The following is an 18928-nucleotide window of genomic DNA, read 5'->3' as shown; positions in this document are numbered from 1 at the left end:
CAGGTGCTGGTAGCCAGACTGACTGGCATCCTGGGCTACAAAGCTCCTTCCTACACCACTGACCACAGGAGATACACGTGCTTTACAGAAATATTACTCAGGTGCCTTCCCAGATTACCTAAATAGTGCAAGGGGCCTACATACAACTCCAGAATCAAATTACTGCTATTGTCTCTTACGGCCTGGGACTTGTGAACCTCACCAGCAACTTGAAAAGATTTAAAATCAAACCCAAGACTCCTTCATGACATCAGTATGTTTTTGAACATGTATTTGGCATGTTTTTAGGAATGTTCTAAGAATGTTCTGGCATATGTAGGGATGTGTACACTCTGCAAGAATATTGGCCAAAAAAAGATCTCCAGATCTGCACTATAAATTATTTACTAACATATGCATGAAGAAATCCTGAAATAAACGCTCTGGGAGCACTGTGGCCCAGTGTGTTTGAACACAGTCTCTGTACAAACAGACTTCTCCCATGTCCTGATGCAGCAATATGGCAAAATGCAAACCATTAAATATACAGCATGTTAAGCAAAGAAAACATGCCATCACTGCAATGCAGGTTCCACTGGCATTCCTGCCAGCCCACTACAGCAGTGTTCAGCATGGGTAGATGTACTGCTCTCCCGCAAGGCTCTCCCTGAGTTCAGCTATCTACAGAGATTTCAAACTGGCACCTGCTTAGAGCCTTTGGGACACAGTCGCAAGGTATACTGAGACACGAAGAAATACCCACTTTGAAATGCCAAATATTTGGCCTTAATTGACCAAAGAGTGCCCAAAAATAGGGGACTCACAGCCTCAGGCTGACCAGAATTGTTTTGGGGTGTTAATTTTGTCTTACGTTCAGATAAAGGCAAAACCCTCTGACCAGCAATAAGTGCCACATTTACTGGGCTCAGTACCATTCCCCAAATGACTCTTTGGCTATTCCTGTATTAACAAGCTGTAATGCAATACTGGAGAATCTGGAGCATAATTTGATTACGTAAGAAAACAGCAAACCAGAACTTCTTATTCCAGTAACAGAAACATTTGGAGGTTTCACAATCCTTCCAAAGCCTTTGGCTTGCAGGACTTCTGAAGGAAACGGGGATGTGATGCCACGGAAGAGCCACACAACCTTCCAGCCCCAGCTCAGTGATCTTCCTGATTTTGCAGCAAGCTGACAGACATATTTGCTGACCCAACATGCCAATAATGCTCTTAGTTAAAGCCCCTGCGCTGCTATTTCAATGAGTACAGAAAATGTTTAATTGTAACTGATTACAGTAGAACAAGAAGCATCTACTGCGAAATTCTGACATTCAGCACGTTTGCTTACCATTTTATTTTGGGCTTAAGGTGGCATTAACTTCCAGTTCTCTCATTCCAACCCACACCAAAATAAAACACAGTTTGTGAAAATCATCACCTGCCTGCATTTAAAGTCAAAGTTTCAGAAAAAAAAAAGGGTTAGAAGGAAAAATGGTGCAGGTGGAAAATAAAGATACACACATACGCTGAGTATGAAGGGACATGAGCTATGCAGTTTCCATGGGAGCTATATACTCCTATCTATAACTAAGAGAAATACTAACATTCATTAGCCCAGGTTTGCTACCTTTTTCCCCCAGCAAGTAGATGAGGGTTTTATTCAGCCAGAAAACCTATCAGTGAGTCAGGGTTAATACTCCTTTAGCAGGAATATTCCTTTAGGTTGATATTCCTTTAACAGGAATATTAGTGGCAATAAAACATTACAGAAGGGTAACAACTTTATAGTGAATCTATTTTCATTGATAAGATTGTTCTACCATTGCTTATTTTAAACAAAACATTCTACCTTCATAACAGGAGTATAAGAGCAGCTACTTACTCATTGGAAACACAAAACTATACATTTTCCATTTCAGGAGCAATTAGATGGGACACTAGAAATAACAGTAAGCTGCAAATAACCTTTTTTCCTATTACTTGTTTGCAAAATCTAAGTGTTTATTTTAATTCTTTCTTCCTTCCAAAGAAAAAATACCAATCTCATCTAACTTCCCTGTCTTCTTCCCCCACAATAATGGCAATTTTACAGCAAAAAGACAGTGCCAAGCACCAAGAAGGAAAACAAGTCAGAGTATTTCTCATCCAAGCTTCTCAAGAGGTAACATCTAATGAAAAAGTAGCAACATACTTAGTAATAAATGCCTATACAGAGCCTTTCTCCAGGAAACACTACCCCTACAGGATGCAACCAAACTCAACATAAAAAACAGCGGCTGCTTGACATATGAAAAGGACTACAAAAAAGTGTAATTAAGATGTAAAAGGATACTTCAACAAAGAGCATTTAAAACTACATTTATTAAGTGTTCTTTTCAAATGGAAGAACATGAAAATAGCTTATTTTTCTCCAGTGCTTTGCACTGTTTTTTTAAAACCTGCAGCGCAGCAGAGCGGCTTTCCATGAGGAGACACAAACACCCTGACAGGCCAGCTGCTGGCTGCAGCTCCAGGGGCTTCCCTCCTTGAATAGCAGTACCGGGGAACCCATACTTCTCTCTCCACCTCCCTGCAGCTGCATTTTCGCATTCTGTGAACATCACAGTTGCTTTCCTTTAGTAAATTACCAGGATAAACAGTATCTAAAGGACACATATGGAGAGCAAACTCAGCAGCAACAGGGCAAAAGCACCAGACAGAGGGAGAAAGGGAAGGGCAAAAGGTTTTGTTTACTTGGCCATAAAGACAAAAATCCTCACATCCTGAAAGTGAGAACATCACATTATCTTTGTTCTCTTTCTCTTTCAATTTCTGTTTCAGCATCATCCTCCCAACCTATTTTCTGTCCCTCATCCAACTGGTTTGTCTTGTCACCTTCTTACTTGCTTGCTTTTCCAGTACCAAAACCACCAGGTTTTTGCAAGGTCTACTGGACCTTAGAGGGAATGTTACCTAATGGGCTTATTATGGGGAAAAAAAATTATCTATAACCAATAAGCATCAGCAAATCAGTTAGCTAAACACCCTAAGTATTAATTAGCCCGAGTTGGTGCAGAATATACTCTAACAGTCAGCCATTAGATCCTGTTCAGAACTGCAGCAACATCTTTGGATGGACATGTTCTGCTGAAGGAAACTCCCTGAGGTATGCACACTTGGAGTATCTTACAAACAGAAATTCACTTGCATGGCATTCCACCTGGAATCCAGGTAATTACAGTCTAACTCTGCCAGCCAGTTAAAGGGAGGAGCTAAGGCACAGCCACATAATCAAGGTTATTTCCACGTGCAAATCTCTTTACATTACTACCTGTAGTGGTAGGTGCAGTGGAGCTGTTTCGTGGTACAGAATAGGTCCTACATGTAGTGAACAGATCCTGACAGGAACCTGCCTGTGCTCCTAGGACTAGTACATTTTTTTCCTAACTGCAGGACTTAAAAATCTTTAGCCTATCCACTGTTGTGTGATTCCCAGAAAGACTCCTGGGGCATTCCTGTCTTGAGCATGCTTGCAGGTTTTCAGCTTCCCCTGCAGCAAGAAGCTGGAGCACCAAGCTCACCTGAATGCTTTGAAACACACCAGAATCCCTTTTAATTGGCACACCCCAACAGAGATCCAACCATATCATTTAATTAACCACCTTCACTCTGCCAGGATTATAAAATACATCGCACACTGATTAATATTAAGTTTTATTGAATGACGTATTTCTTTCAGGTCAGGCCACATACATTAGTAAATAATTTTCAAATGGTTTTTATGTTGAACTCATTAGCATTTGTAAGAGGAAAAGAAACCAAACCAACTAACCCAATGGTCACACAGAAAGGAAGACGTGCAAGTGAGAACAGCACTTTGCACTTTCGGAGGAAGAGCTGAGGCAAACAGCAGCATTCCTGTCAGTAGTCAGTGTGCCATTTGTCACTGCCTGAGTCCCTCCCTGCATGTGAAGGGAATGCCTCGCTCACTTAGGGCACTAGGTGAAAACTCTAAAACCTGAAGACCAATCTAGAATGAATCACTTCGAGCCATCATTCAGGTTGAATAGACGGGCTGTTAATGAGGGTGCCAATTAAGTGGATTCCACAAGCTAGTTAAATTCCAAAGCACAGAAAGAAGCATTAACATATGATTAGTAATACCCACAATTATTTTCTGTATTATCATGTTCAGCTGTAAGAAAGCTAATGCTAAATTTTAGCAAAATATACAGTGCCAATATCAGACTTCAGGGCCTATAAAGATTCTAAGTCTTATTTAAAAAGTGTTGACATTCACTACGTAAGTGCTTGCAAGACTTTCTGTGGTTTTCATTTATCATTTTAATCACAGAGGTTCAGATAATTAACAGCTAAATGAAAGTAAAAACATATCCAAAGTCTCCTAGGCTTATAGATGAAACATTGGAATGTAAACATAGGATACTCTACTTGTCCACTTGTGTCTGCGGCCTGCTGGAAATGAGTTGCAAGAGATGTCTCATCTTGGAAAACTTCATTGCACTCCAAACACTTTAGACTATGTCTACAGAGTTTTGATGGATCTTCGTCTAGCGGCATAGCTGGAATGACAGGAGAGCTCGCAGGGGCCGAGATCACTGTCCCAGTTAAGCCAGTCTGGATCTTTGTTACCGAGTGCGTGCCAGCTCCCCCTGCGCTCTGGAGCATGGCTGCAGCAGTATTGCTGGAAGGAGATGCTATCATTTGATCTGCTGGGACTGGTTTTAGGATCAGATGGGAACACTGCATCACGACGCCTTTCTCCTTGTGCCCGCGAGCGTGGGACAGGAGACTACATTTATTGTAGAAAACTAAATTCTTTGTACAATGATTACAAGTCACTTCAATTCGCACACTCCTCCTGTCATAATGCTGGGTCAGGCTCTTCTCGAGAGCAAACGAGTCACCGCACTCCAAACACTTGTAACCTCGTGTCGGTAGCGTGATTCCCGCATTGGCAGGGGGGCTAAGGTTTGGGATGTAAACTGGTACAGGATTGACACTGCTCAGCACCTTATTGAATGCTTCCACTACAGAGCTCTGTAGAGATGACACCACCTGCACTCGAGACACTTTTTTCGAAGGCTGAGAGGCGGCTGCAGAAATTATTGCCTGCTTGATTTGCTGCTGGGGTTTTGTTAGCACTTGGCGCAGTTCAGAGGTGGTTTGAGCACCCTGAGGCAAAAGGTTAAGGTTGGCAAGATGGACTGTCTTTGGCACAAGTTTGGCACTGGCAAGGCTCGATGCTGGCACCACGACCGTCTGCTGCTGGATGGCATTGGCAGCTTTGATAATGGCGCTGCTGGCGCTCTGCACGGATGCAGCAGAGATGACAGTGGCTTTTACTGTGGTGTTGTTAGCGAGCTTCAGATTGATCACTTGGGAACCTGCAGTTTTCACTGCTGAAACGGGCAGGAAGGCAGTAGCCACGGGTTTGATGGTGACCTGTTTGGGGGCAAGTTCTGCAGATCCAACTGCATTGGTGACAACTGAGGACTGCAGAGGAGCTCTGGGAGGAGAGGAGAGAACAGCTGCAGAAGTTGGTGAAGACAGGAGAGATGTCATGGAGGTTACCATGGAAGCACTCTGCTCTGGCTTTTTACCAGAGTCCAAATCAACTTCTGGCAACACTCTAGTAACAGTTCTCTTGATCTCCCCAGAAGAAGTCTTGATGGTTTTTATGCGAACCTTAGGAATTGCTGGTGTCGACCCTGCAGGAGAAGACGGAGACCCTTTGCTACTGTTCTCACTTGAGACGCTTCTGGGACTATCAGGTGGTTTGACAGACGGCTTCTTAGCACCATCAATGAGACTCTGAGACTCAGGAGATTTTTCAATAGCTCGGGGACTTTCACTCATGTCTTTTGGTAATGGAGAAGATTCTCCTGAATTAGACTGTAAATCTTTACTGCTATCTGTGGCTGCCTTTTTAGCACTCAGTGCTGCGATTGCAGCGATACAGGATGAAAGCTTTGCTGATGACTTCGCTTTGGACTGGGAAATGCTGGCAAGATTTGTGTCACATTTTTCAGTACTCAGTTTTCCATCAAGTACCCTGTTTTCAAGAAGCTTCTCAGAACTGTCTTTTAGCAACTTGTCCTCTGTTTTTCGAGTTTTAAAAGACTCATATACACCTAAATTCATGGAGCTTGTCTCTGTCTCTCGTTTACCAGTTTTATTTTTATCTATACTACTTGAAACAGTGATTCCAGATTTAATTAAGTTCTCCCCTCCAAGTGCCTTTAGTTTGTCATATTCCTGCTGCGATAGAGATCCTGCCAAGACATTTGCTCTGAAATTTGCGCGTATCTCCTCTTTATCTGGGGGGTCATCCACCTCAATTCTCTCATCATCATCAAATTCTTCCGCACTTGATATTGGGCTGAACTGGTTAAAAGCTGAATCCTTCAGTGTAGTCTCAGAAGCTGACCCATCATCTTTAAGTGATTTCCCTTCATCTTTACTGTAACTCTCAAGAGCTGCTGATGTTAGAAAGCCATTGTGCAAGCTATTGCCTGTGGAATGGTGGCCATCCTTATCCAGACCTTCGGAAGAATCAATAGTACGCACATTTTTCACAATGACGCTCACCCCAACATCAGATGATGATGGGACATGGGAATCTTCATCTGCGTGAGCATTTTGTTTTATGTGGCTTTCGTGGTCATCATGTCCAGATTCAATAGCTGCTTTGGGATCTACCATGTCTGGTATGTCAAAGGCTGCAAGAAGGTCATCAAAATCTGGGGTCTTCATATCCCCCATGGCCATGTATTTGATTGTAAGCAAATCTGTAAAATAAGCAGAAAGTCATCACTTAAAGCTCTAGTAGCCCAGTCTTATACAAAACAAGCGCTTGTTCACATCTGCCATGCAAAGAAGTGCTATTTCACTTCTGAAGTAATGTTTCCAGAGATTATACATTACAAAACAGTGTCCAAGTGTACAGTTGAATTATTATACCAAGAACTATAGTAATTTATAAACTCCGCAGATAGTAACCTGGTAATTTTATTCTGGGCCCAAATTGCAATGACTTTCTTCCTATTCCCTCTCCTACAGTCACTCCTATCCTCACCCACCCAGACTGCAAAATACCCGGACATGCATAAAAATAACACAAGACACTTCTAATTCCTCTAAGTCTTGACTTTCCTTAACAGTTGCACTATTAATCTGAGGAGTCTTCCCGAAAATAATGAAGGATAAAGTAATAAACATCTGTAAGACTTAGGTATTCATCAACATAGCTACCTGGAAGTCATTGTGGACTTTGAGAAGGCAACTGAGGAAAATTTTTAAAAGATACTGGAATAGACACAGACATTTCATGAAACAGCTTCAAATAAATATAGAAGTGCTTGGAAATTTGTTTATACAGTTCACTTAATGGTTTTGGACCCTTTGTCTAACCTATGAAGTTCTTAATAAAAAAACAGATGCATGCATAGAATCAAAATCACAAAGCAAGTTTCTATGAGGATTAAATGGAAAAGACTGCAGATACCAAAGCATATCAAATCCATGTAAACTGACATAAAGCTTTGACACAATTTCTCATAATCTGGGATACTAATTAGTTGCTTTCTGGTTGTACATGTGTCCATAGGTGTCTTTTAACAGTTGTTGCATACAACTCAAAAAAAACTAGATAGTGTCCCTAGTCTGAAACTTCCTCCAATTACATACCCTGGAGTTTAATTAACATTTACCCATAACAATGAATGAAGGCCTGCTTACATACGTAATTCCTCTTCCTCCAAGTATGCCCAGCAGAGGAGACACAGCTGTCCTTTACTGAGAACTACTGCTGCCCTTATCAAGAACTTCTCTCATTGCTTGAAAAGTTAGAAGAAAGTTAAACAAAAAGGGAGACAAACACAGTCAGTTGGGATACACAAGGAAGAGAAGGTCTAACCTGGCCATTTTATTAATCTCTTCCTCACTATTCTAGGGCACCCATCTTAAGATTCAGTATATAAACTGTTTCCACCCCAACTGCCAGGACTCTAGCCATATTCCTCCCTTTTTTTTTTTTTTCATCCACAAACCTTTTAGTAACTCTTTCCTTTAAGGATAAAACTCCTCCTTTTGTCCAAGATCAAAATCAACCAACACCTCTGCTGCCAGACAAGCTGCTCTGGGCTAACATGATGCCTGTAAATACTTCAGAAGAAGAAATATGGCAAGCTCCTGGTTCCCTAGAAAATAATGATTTTCCAGGAACTGTAATTTCTTAGAAAAGTGCGCTGAATACTTGAGAAAAGTTATACAGAATACCAGTTTCTTTAAAAATTCAAGCATTACTTTGCTTACTTATCACTCAGTGATAAAAATAACAAGGAAAAAATCTGGATATGGCAAACAGAATCACACAGCTAGGGACCCACAAAGCAGTGAGGGGAAATGTTTCTGAGTTCTGCTTTTCTGATGGTGGTTGAGAGAACTTCTGGGAAGATAACGTAAAATAACAGATTCTGAATATAGCCTTAGTACATGGCTTCCCTGAATCTTTTCCATCACAATACCCACCCCTGTATCTGTGCATCAGCATCTTGCTGAAAGTAAGTTCTAGGGGTGAACCAGCAGTGGTTTATTTGTGTTCATGCTTTCTCAAAACATGCATGACTTCCTACGTTGTTGTTTCTTTGGAAACACATCTCCTCTGTTTCCTATGAACATCATGAAGAACATAGCAAAGATTTCAGCCAAAGCAAAGCACTCCTTGTCTGTTCCACTGCCTTGCTTCTCCCAGTCAGCCTTTATACTCCAGTTCACCTGATACCACATTCCAGTGAAGCACTCACTTGGGGAATTATGTCAAAACAAGAACCAGACCATGAGAACTGCCTTCTGATAGCAGAAGCAGCCAGCAGGACAAGCAGGACTTAGAAGCAAACAGCTGCTTCTGAAGAACTGACATATTGTTTTACTGCATGGAATTGTTATCACTCCTCCTCAACTCCTCTATCTGTACCTGTTACAGGTGGAAAAACTCTCTCCATATGAGGAAAAACAAACCTCCCCTTTCATGTTCTCTGTTGAGATGGGGAACACACCAGAGAAACATACACATTTTTTCTTACTTTCCAAGTCAGTTTTGTCTTGTAGCTCTGGCTTCAGGACACCTGCAGATTAGGACCAGCAATCTCCACAGAAAGACCAAACTGCTTAGAAGCGGTTGCTGAGATTAAAAGGTGCTTTTCTGGGTAAAGCCAAGCAATTGTAAACTGTCCAATCACAATCGTTCTGGGGAAGTTCAACAGCCTAATGAAGACAAGGAAACAGAATAACCTGGCAGCTCCCAGCCAGGTCTTATCTGCAAACTGCTAAGACCCCTAATTTTTGTCTATCAGGTACAAGAACAGCTTCAAGATTTCCTGAAATGGCAAATAATCCTCATCCCTTCCCAATACTTTTCCAATTAATATTTTCTATTAATGAAGTCTTCTATAATTTCTGGATCACAACCATGGTCATACATGCTCAATTTTTACTCTTTTATTTAATCCTTAACCTTTGAAGAACCAACCAACTCTTCCTCCTTGACACTCACCTTCCTATTCATCCAGATCTTCTAAACAGCTAAACCACAAGTCTAACAACTTTATACGGCTTTAACTGGACCAGACCATCTTTTCTGCCTTACTGAATTCCTACCTTTTGCCTTCAAATCCCATCTAAATATCTAATTCCTTGCTTTTGTTCGGACAATTACTCAACTTCAGTTCCCTCAGCAGCAAATCCATTTGTTATCAAAGGAAAAAGGAAAACCACAAAATTTAATCTTCCCGTACCTATGGCATTCACATTCTTGTGACTACATTCCTTTACCTGCCTTAAACTCTTGTTTTTATTGCTCTTTATACTACATACATTTGAGAACTGTGCACACTGTAGGATGAAGATGTTTTCCTTTGCATGTTCTTCCAAAAACACCAGCATTCCTTCCAGTTTTATGAAATGAGAACACTGTGAGAACACTGAGAAACCTCTTTTCAGGGTCTGGCACATGGCAGCATCTTGGTTCTGTTACAGCCACATATAGGACTTAGTCTGTTACTTCTACTGATTCCCAGGCAGACACACTATTCCAGAGCAGAACTCCAGTAATCTGGAATAATTACTCCACTTTGAAACAAGAGTAATGATGCCTAAGTAACATCAAGCTCATTCTGGAAGAAAATGCCTATACAGGGAGCAATACCAGTCTAACCAGCATAAAACCATACGTTTTGGGGTTTTGGTTTCTGTATTGTTGTGATAAGAAATTTCATCAGGTAGAGAAGACATAAGGGATTCGATCAGAATCACAGTAACATATATCCTAACATTAGACAAACTTCATCTTAATACATTATTATGAGCAGTTCATTGGTTATTAGTAATTATGACTGACACTTCCAGTCATTTGCTCTGAAAGCCAAGCATTGTAAGGACAGACAAAGCAATACGCTAATCTAACCACAAAACCTTCTTCAGGAAATGGGAACCACATCTCCAATCACAGCCTTGCCTAGTTTGACATACTCAGCAGGCAAGTGGGATGTGCAAGAGGCCACTTCAACCACAGTCAGCAATGGCTCTCATGCTTATATACATAATGAACAGGTTCCTTTTCACTACCAAAGGGCCCAAGACCGTCTACTTTTGCAAAACCCAGACAAACACCCAGTTCCACAAATCCCAGAAATTCCTTTTATAATACGCAAAGAAATTCTTACCCTAGGAATTTTCAATTTCTTAGGATAACGGTCTTATTTAGCATCCATTTAGCATCCCCAGCATGAGTAAGGTCATGCCATCCTAATATAAACATCTTTGTGAAGTATGGGGTGTTTTACAGTTAAAATTTATCCCAAGAACCTACTTTTTCTATATTATACACCATATCCACCTGCCTTCAAAAAAGGGGAAAATCCAATTTGCTTCCATGCTCAAGACTCAATGAGTAAAAAACTTAATCCACCATTCTGACAGCCAAAATAGTGTTACTTGTAGTTTATGACTTCTTAGGAGCTTCATCCTGTAGTCCAACACATCAATTTCTGAACTGGGTATTTCAGGTTCTCTTTGAGTATGAGAAAACAAGATGGGAAGGAGGAGGGGAATCTTCTGGAGTCTGAGCCACTGCTAGCACAGTTTGAAGAGAACCACACACAGCTAGTTCAAAGTTCAGGACAATCAGCCTTTGGCTGGCAAAAAGAACAGGGGTGTTTCAACACATGAGCAAGGAATCTCCTTATGCACAGCATGGGGCTGAACAGGACATCCCCAGCTACAGCTGGCCACATGAAAACCACCTGTATTTATCAAGAGATTCAGGCCAGGGTTTGGATCTACCTACTTCCCATATCCCTCCTAAAACAGAGACGAATTCCTGAAAAGCAGGGAAATCTATATACCACTCTTTTTCCAGTCTACTTAGAAATTAACTACAATCACGGCTTAATTTTGTACTTCTACATGAAAAATAGGCTGGGGCAGTACCACGTGAATAATTCAGATGCACAACAACAATGAAGAGAATGTTGAGATGCCCAAACGAATGCAGGCTGGAATTACATTCTAAATGGCACAAGCTTCCCACCTCTTTCCTTTAAGGTACTTTTTCTGAAGTGAATGACAACTGTGGCCGAAGCACAGCAGGAGCAACTGTAGCCTCTCAGGGAGCTCTCCCAGCCAGGCAAGGCCCATCAGGGCAACAAGCAGGCCCGAGACATTAGGGTCAAGTTTGGGTTTTTCTGAACATATATTCCTGGTACTCTGCTGCATATTTGTATTTTAACACATAAGCATGTGGCTAGGAAAACAACAGTTAGTCAATTCATTCCAAAGGGACTTGGAATGTGATAAATCCTTACCCTCATTCTGAAGATCAAATAACTGAGACCAATGCAAAATGAGATCCTGGGTGCTGATACAGAAGACCAGCCCTCCAGCATTAGCATTTGCTGCTAGAAAGCTGGCCTGTGTGCACAATCCAAATCTCCTGATGAAGAGCGTTTACAGATATTACTAGACTGAAAAAAGATAACTCACCAAGAACACTGCAGACTCCATCTATTCAGTTTTCTCATCTTACAGCCACCAAAAATGCCTGCAAATTCAAAATCTCCTTTGCTAAAAACAAAAATTCATAATACAGATAGCATTCAAAAACCCAAACAAAACAGATTCAAGGAATTCTGTCACTTAAAATTTTAAAGCTGCCTACTCTTCTGGCAGAAGGAAAAAAAAATCCCAAAAGATGCTCTTGTGTAATATATGAATTTTAGCTGACACTTGGAAAAGAACACGCATCCTCATCAGGAAGAGATCCTATTCCTAGCATGCAACATGAATTCCTGTTTGCAGCATCATTCTGCCACAGACGTCTATAGTCAAATATAGACCCTCTGCATCCTGATGCTGAAGAACAGGAGCAGAAATCAGCACAGTGATCTGTCAGGCACTTTGCTCCACCAAAAGCTATTCACTGCTCTATCAAACCTGAAAAACAACTTATCACAGCTGCAGTAAAGCTCACAAACCCAGAATTTCAGGCCAAATGTTAGTATACTATTTTCACTTTTCTACAACTAATAGCTCAGTGCCTTACGTAATCTACTGCAGTCAGAAACAAAAAGGTTCCCTTGTATTGTCACCCTGCCTCAGCAGCCAGCATACAACTTACCCAGTATCCACAACCTCTCAAGGCTTTTAGGACTGTCTGTTCTGCTGAGCACAGAGGAAAGGACCCTCATTTCACATCACAACAGAGTATTTCCAATGTTCTGCCTCCATATTATCTTGATTGTAGGTTACCAAACCAGCTAACACAGCCAGGACTGGGAAGATTTTTAAAAATCACACTGGTTAGGATTCTAGAGTTGCTGATTTCCTGTTATAGGAAGTAACAGCTCCAGCAAAAGAATCCCCCAGGCAAAATGTTTAGTGATCCACTGTGCAAGCTCTAACAGCCTTTGTTCTTCCCTTTGCTAGATTCATTACTGCTTCCTTCTCTCTGCCCCTCTCCCTCTCTCTGACTCCTTCAGATTTCACTGTAAGATAAAAACGTCAGCTCAAATCTAAGTACACATTTTGTATTTTCTAGTTCAGAAAGAAAAACTAAAAATTCTATCCATTATCCACTGCTTTAAGTTAAAAGCAGTCACCCCTTTGCAGCTGCTGCACTGCCCAACCAGTTTCCTATGCACAATATTATAATTCACACCACTGGAGCTCCATCCAGCCCCCAAAATACATCTTTCTGCTGCTGCAAAATCCTCCCCAGGTTACAAAAGTTTAAGAAAAGCTATCCATACTATTTTTTTGCACAGGTTTTTTTCTCTTTAGGCGATATTAAGTACGTGTTTAACACTGAAGACCTTAATTAAAGAACAAGTATTGGGTCACTGAGATGTGGTCAAACAACAACGTGTAAATAATCAGACAGCAAATCCTGCATGTGTGAGTCTCTTAATACAGCACAGAACAGCTCCCTGCCACAACTGGTCGGCAATTCATGATTGTCATTCAGAGGCCTATTCCTAACACTACACTGTGAAAAAAAAGTTTATCTGGATATATTTCAATGAAAATACTGTATTTAACCAAGATACCAGTAAGTCTTTACAAATAATAGCTTTAATCCTTTTAAAACTGGAGTACCTTAATAGCATTTCTTCATTAACGCTTAAACAATTGTCTCCTTCCTAATGTGCCAAGTGTGCAATCAGGATGTAACTCCAAGCTATTGTTCTATTCAGCCCAAAGCACCACGTCTCACCTTGTGAACCTTGACCTTTGAGGGATTTTTTTAGCCAGTGCTCAGTTACTGCCACAGCCGCATTACCTCTGCAAACACCAAAGGGTTAAAGGCAGCCCCAATCAATAGGCCTACAAGAAAAAAAAAGGGAAAATGAGTATGCCTTACAGCATCTTTTCAATGCTTTTATGCACAATTCTGCAACAATATTGTTTCCTTCTGGCCTTAGAGAAAGGCACAGCAACCCCCCCCCCATTAATGTTTCCTAAGGAAGCAAACCACAAGACAGCACCCTGTAAATAAAACAGCATGCAAAGCATCCTCAGTCACAAGCATATCTACAATTACAAATAATTCAATCCATTTTATTTAGTTCAGTTTTAAAATAGACTGTATAACCAGTGTCCCACCCTTGCAAAGCAAAAATATTTTAGTAAGGGTCATAAATCTCAGCTCTTGCCCATTCCTTAAGCATAAAAAGGCACAAAAAGCCAAAGTAATCTCAGTTACTGCAAATATGTACATTTACATACAGAACCCTTTATGACTACGTTAGCCACATACCAGTACTGTGTGTCTAAAGTGTGCATTCACATACTGTTTTGGGATGGTATCTTTCTGCAAGCTCCTCTGCTTTTGGCTGCCATGAAGGGAGGAAGCTATCCCAGTGTAGTAGCTCAGTGACTGCATTGTGTTCAGGAGCTGATCTGCCTCAAACCAGTTCCAGCCGGTTCTGGTCACCCTACATAAAAAGCTATGGCAACCCTCGCTGAGTTGCCAACAAGACCCTGAAAATCGCAGGGGCTGGTTTTTGTGTGGCGTGGGGCCGGCACAGCCCGGTGCCCCGGCTCCCCTCTTGCCCGGCCCACGCGGCCCCTGCTCCCCAGAGCCCCCCACACACTCCCTTGCTCGCCTCCCCCACTTACCTCCCACAACCTGGCTGAGAGCTGTGTGTGCGTGCCTGTCTGTAGCTAACAAAGAGACTGCAATAAAAATCCTCATAGGATCTCTCTTGCAGCACCAGGCAGGCTCGGCCACAGCCCTGGGAGACAGGCTGCTAACCCGGGCTGCTGCCCCTCTGCTCCCCCAGATGAGGGGTGGCTACTCGCACACGTCACATCTGCCCCTTCATGCCCACGGCCATGGGGTGCCCGATCAAGGAATTCTCCCATCTGCCCTCCCCACTCCTCATTCTATCTGGGGCCGCCCGAGTGGCATTTTCTGTGCTCTGAGCAGCATTACTATAGAGTACCCACAAATGCGCCTCCCTCCCCTCAAGAAATCCATTTCCGCAGCAGCAAGATGCCTACAAAATAGTTCCTTTGCCCCCTCCTCGCAGCACCGACTTGGCTGCTACACTGATTTTTTTTTTTTTTTTCTTTCTTTTGCAATTCGACTATGCTGGAGGCCTTGAGAAGCAGCCCCACGGCTGGGCAGCCCCCCCGGCTTGCACCCGCCGGCTGGGGAGGCCCGGTCAGGCTCTGCGCAGCTCCCACCCCGCTGAGATTGTGCGAACCGACCGCCTGCCCGGCCCTGCGCCTCTCAGGCGATGCCTGCCCATGGTCTCAGCCCCTTGCGGTGCCCACGCCGCTCCGGGGGTCCGCACCCACCTGTGCCTGTGGCCGCTCTGGTCCTGCCCGCTCCCCTTCACCTCGGCCACACAAGGGCCTTCCTCCTGCATGGCTGACAGGCACCCAGACCGAGACAGAAGCCACCCCTCTCCTCTTGGCTACTCACCCTTGCTCTGGGAACACCAGTAACCACCTCCGCCTACGCGCTGAAACCCCCTCCTCTCGGAGGCTGCGGGAGATGCTGCTCTGCAGGGCTCCCTCCGGCTGGGTGGGCGACCCCGACAAAGCCCCTCTGCCCCTGGCTTGCACCTGCAACTGAACAGAGGTCTCGGGCACAACCCTGCACCCCTCCCTGCGGAGACACCTTCTTCGCATCCCTCATCCCCACCCCGTTCTGGGGAGAACCACCATGTTCTTCCGCTGCCTCGGCCCGTCTTCCCTACACAGTCTGCTGCGGCCGCAACCGCGGCCGGCCCTCCCTCGGCCCCTCGGTCCGGGGGGCCGCTCCCTCCTCCGGGCTGCCGCGGCACCGGGCACCTCCCCGCGGGTCTGCGCGCTCCCGGCCTGAATTGGCCCTGTCCGAGCGGGCCTTGCGAACCCTGGGGACGGCCGGGGAGGAGAGGCCGTGGCCCCTTCGGCGGCGGGGAGAACGATCCGCCCCCGCCCGGCCGGCCCGGAGCCGCCAGCCCGAGCAGTCCGTGCACGGGTGCCCGCCAGGCTCCGGCCGCCGCCAGGCCGGGAGGAAGCGACCCCATAGCATGCAACCTCCGGTCCCCATGCGACACACCTGCTGCGGCCGGAGCCGGCGGGCTCGGGGAGGGCTACGGCCCGCGGTGCGGCCCGGCCCCGCGTCGGAGGAACATAATGGCAGGAGGCTGCGGGGCTGGGCGGTGGGGGTGGGGGTGCTCGGCGGCACAGATGGGGAGACGCTCCCGTGTGATTCCGTGTGGAACGGCTCCCTGGAGAGTGCCGGGGGCGGGGAGGCTGCGGGGCCGCCGAGCGCCGCGGGGCCGGGGCCGGGTCGCGGCCTCCCGCAGCCCGCACAGCTCGGGGGGGTTTCCGAGCGGTGCCGGCGGGCAGAACCGCGCCGGCCGCCGGGGCCGATCTCCTCCGCGCCGGAGCCGGCGCCGCCCGGGTGCTGTGAGAGACGCTCCCCGGGGCCCGCCGGGCTCTCCCCGTGCCCGAGCGCCTCAGGCCGCGAAGGGCAGTCGGGGAATGAGCCCGCGGCCGCTGCTCCGGTTGCAGGCCAACAAAGGACGGGAGGAGCCACACGCTGCCAGCTCTGGCGGTTCAGCCCCTCCGCCAGTTCTGCGGCCGCTGTGCCCGGGCCCGGCCGGGGTCACCCCCCCAGGTCCCGGGGCGCGGCCGGGAACCGTGTCCCGGAGCGATGCTGCCTTTCCTTCTCCATCTCGTTACCCGGGCACTCTCGGGCCCGCCTGCGCAGCGCCTGCGGCCCGCGCACTGCCTCTGACCGGCCGCCTTTGTTGGCTGCGCAGCATCCTGGCGGCATCGCCATTGCTAGGAACGGCAGGACGGGATCCCGCCCTCTCCAGTACCACCGTGTAGCACCATTTTCAGAATGTCAAGTTTTGCACGCAAATGGCTTTATTGAAGCTTTAAATATAACACCCGTCTCAAATTTACGCTATGGGCATACAGTATACTAAATATTCTAGATAAAATAATGTATATTAGTGCATTAGCATCTAGTGTATTAGCGTCTCTTAGGAGCCTGTTAGGAAGGCAGCAGAATCCCAAATGCGTTCTGCACAAGCACAGCTCCTTCTGGGAAGCTGCCCCAGTAGCTGTGCCCGCAGGTATCGGTAGGACAGGAAATTACCCATCGTGCCATATTCTGGCTGCTCCAATCCTGCCTCCACATAAAAATTCTGACTTATTCCAATTAACCAAAACAGCAGCAGAACATAGGTTCTACTGATTTGAATTTTAATATAATAAATCAATTTTTAGATTATATAAAAGTGGATTTGTGCACTAGTTTTAATGTTAAAGATGGGTCATGCAATTCAGCTTGGACAAGCCTTGGGCTCATCCTACAAGTGACTTGTAGAATTAGGCCATGATAATTACAACACCCTATTTATTCTCAATTCACCAGTAAACTGATTTGATTAAAGAAGTGAAAACTACACTCTCTTTACTTACATTGAATTTCTGTGGTCGGCTTGCATAATAGCATAAAAGAAGATGGCAGCTGCTACTAGTACTACTCTGGTATTAATATCTGAAATGTTAATCAATTTCACAGTTCATACATGGCACAAAGGTCCTTGCTTGTGCTGCCTTTCACACAAGTCTACTTGTTTTTCTTCCAGCCAGGTGTCCTTGACAACTCCATAGGAGAAAAAGTCTGTCACCCTAAGTATTTGACTTAAAACACATAAAATGAAGAGAATTTTAAGTATATTTTACAAGTCATGCCAGGCTGATAGCACTTGTCCAGTGTTTTTTTTAAATTCAAGCACACAAAAAAAGAGGTTCAGCACCATGAAGTCACTTCTGCATTGGGAGTTTTTGGCATGTCTTGGCTCTGAAGTCTAAGATGAGAGGTCCTGTTCACTCTCCCAGACACTCTGCTACATAATCCTTAGAACCCGTGGTGGAAGAAATTCTCCTTGTTTGAGTTATCCTGTGTTGTCCCTTGGCTTTGCAGCAGCCAGGTTCAAAGTCCCCAGCCCTGCTGTCCTCTCATGGACAATCTCCATCCCAACCAATGAAACCACCACCAGTGGATCCTTCCAGCTGGACTCCAGCTCTGAGGTGGGATCTCCCAGAGTCCCATAACTCGTACTTCTTTCTCTGGGAACCTTGAGCCCCTCCTTTTCTTTTCCTGGAGAAATGCCTCCAGTGCTGCCTGCTGTTCCTTCTGAGCAGTCAGCAAAGGAGTGCTGCCAACTCAGAACACTTTGATGCTACCGTGAATGCTGAACTTGAGTGCAATAATAACTTCTTAATTATTTAACTTCTAAGGATTTTAAGGCTCTTGAAATTCAGAACTCTGAACAGTGGTGTATTCATTTCATGCCTTCTGTACAGGGATCAATTTTAACTGCATCAAACAGACCTTCTGGACTTTAAAGATGTGCTGGGACCAAAGAGGATTTTGCAGGTGGATTGGCACAATAAAAACTGAAGTCAATTTACATTTGATTTTTTAATGTCAGAATAAATACTGCCTTTTGTCCTTCCTACTTTTGGGGAACAATAAGAGAACATTTTCTTTCTAGCTAGCAAAACATGCTTAACTTATAGCAAGAAGGGTAAAATACAGATTCCATATTTCCAATCCTAAATTTATTTTCAGAGCAATAGCTTTACAGCTTCTGGCAAATGCTTAATGGTGTTTGTTAATTCCATTGCTTTTTTCACCATAAAATTTCTTGTAACGTGATCAACAAGAGCAGAGCAGAAGCTTATACTTCTTGGTTTAGAATACTTATATTTTTCTTTTTATCACTGTTTAGAATGCAGTGGTACTATCCTTTAAGGACATATATTTAAACATTCAATATTTAAAGACCAGCTTACAATTAAATTTCCCCTTTTCAGATGCTCCTATCACTAATCTCTAGGTATTTTCTTGGGAAAAAAATTCATTTTCCTT

At 44.4% G+C, this 18928-nt stretch overlaps 1 protein-coding gene across 9 annotated transcripts in view; it reads right to left on the bottom strand.

Annotated features, from left to right (window-relative positions):
• The window catches only part of ZNF532 (zinc finger protein 532), a 33848-nt gene extending 17610 nt beyond the window's left edge, over nucleotides 1–16238 (bottom strand). Inside the window, exons 1-5 of one of the 9 annotated variants that reach the window (XM_050986660.1) lie at nucleotides 16091–16238; nucleotides 15470–15618; nucleotides 13754–13863; nucleotides 12659–12812; nucleotides 4414–6773 (exon numbers count right to left, since the gene is read on the bottom strand). In XM_050986660.1, the coding sequence (XP_050842617.1) occupies nucleotides 4414–6773; nucleotides 12659–12728 (2430 nt within the window). In that variant the 5' untranslated portion in view covers nucleotides 12729–12812; nucleotides 13754–13863; nucleotides 15470–15618; nucleotides 16091–16238. Of the gene's footprint in view, nucleotides 1–4413; nucleotides 6774–7722; nucleotides 7821–12024; nucleotides 12598–12658; nucleotides 12813–13753; nucleotides 13864–15342; nucleotides 15937–16090 lie in introns of those variants that run through there. The other 8 variants (XM_050986661.1, XM_050986663.1, XM_050986659.1 and 5 more) reach the window with 8 other exon arrangements.
• Nucleotides 16239–18928: the final 2690 nt, after the last annotated feature.

The sequence above is a fragment of the Serinus canaria genome, chromosome Z (genome assembly GCF_022539315.1).
Source record: "Serinus canaria isolate serCan28SL12 chromosome Z, serCan2020, whole genome shotgun sequence".
Taxonomy (NCBI): Eukaryota; Metazoa; Chordata; class Aves; order Passeriformes; family Fringillidae; genus Serinus; species Serinus canaria.
This window is presented reverse-complemented; position numbering and strand designations above follow the sequence as displayed.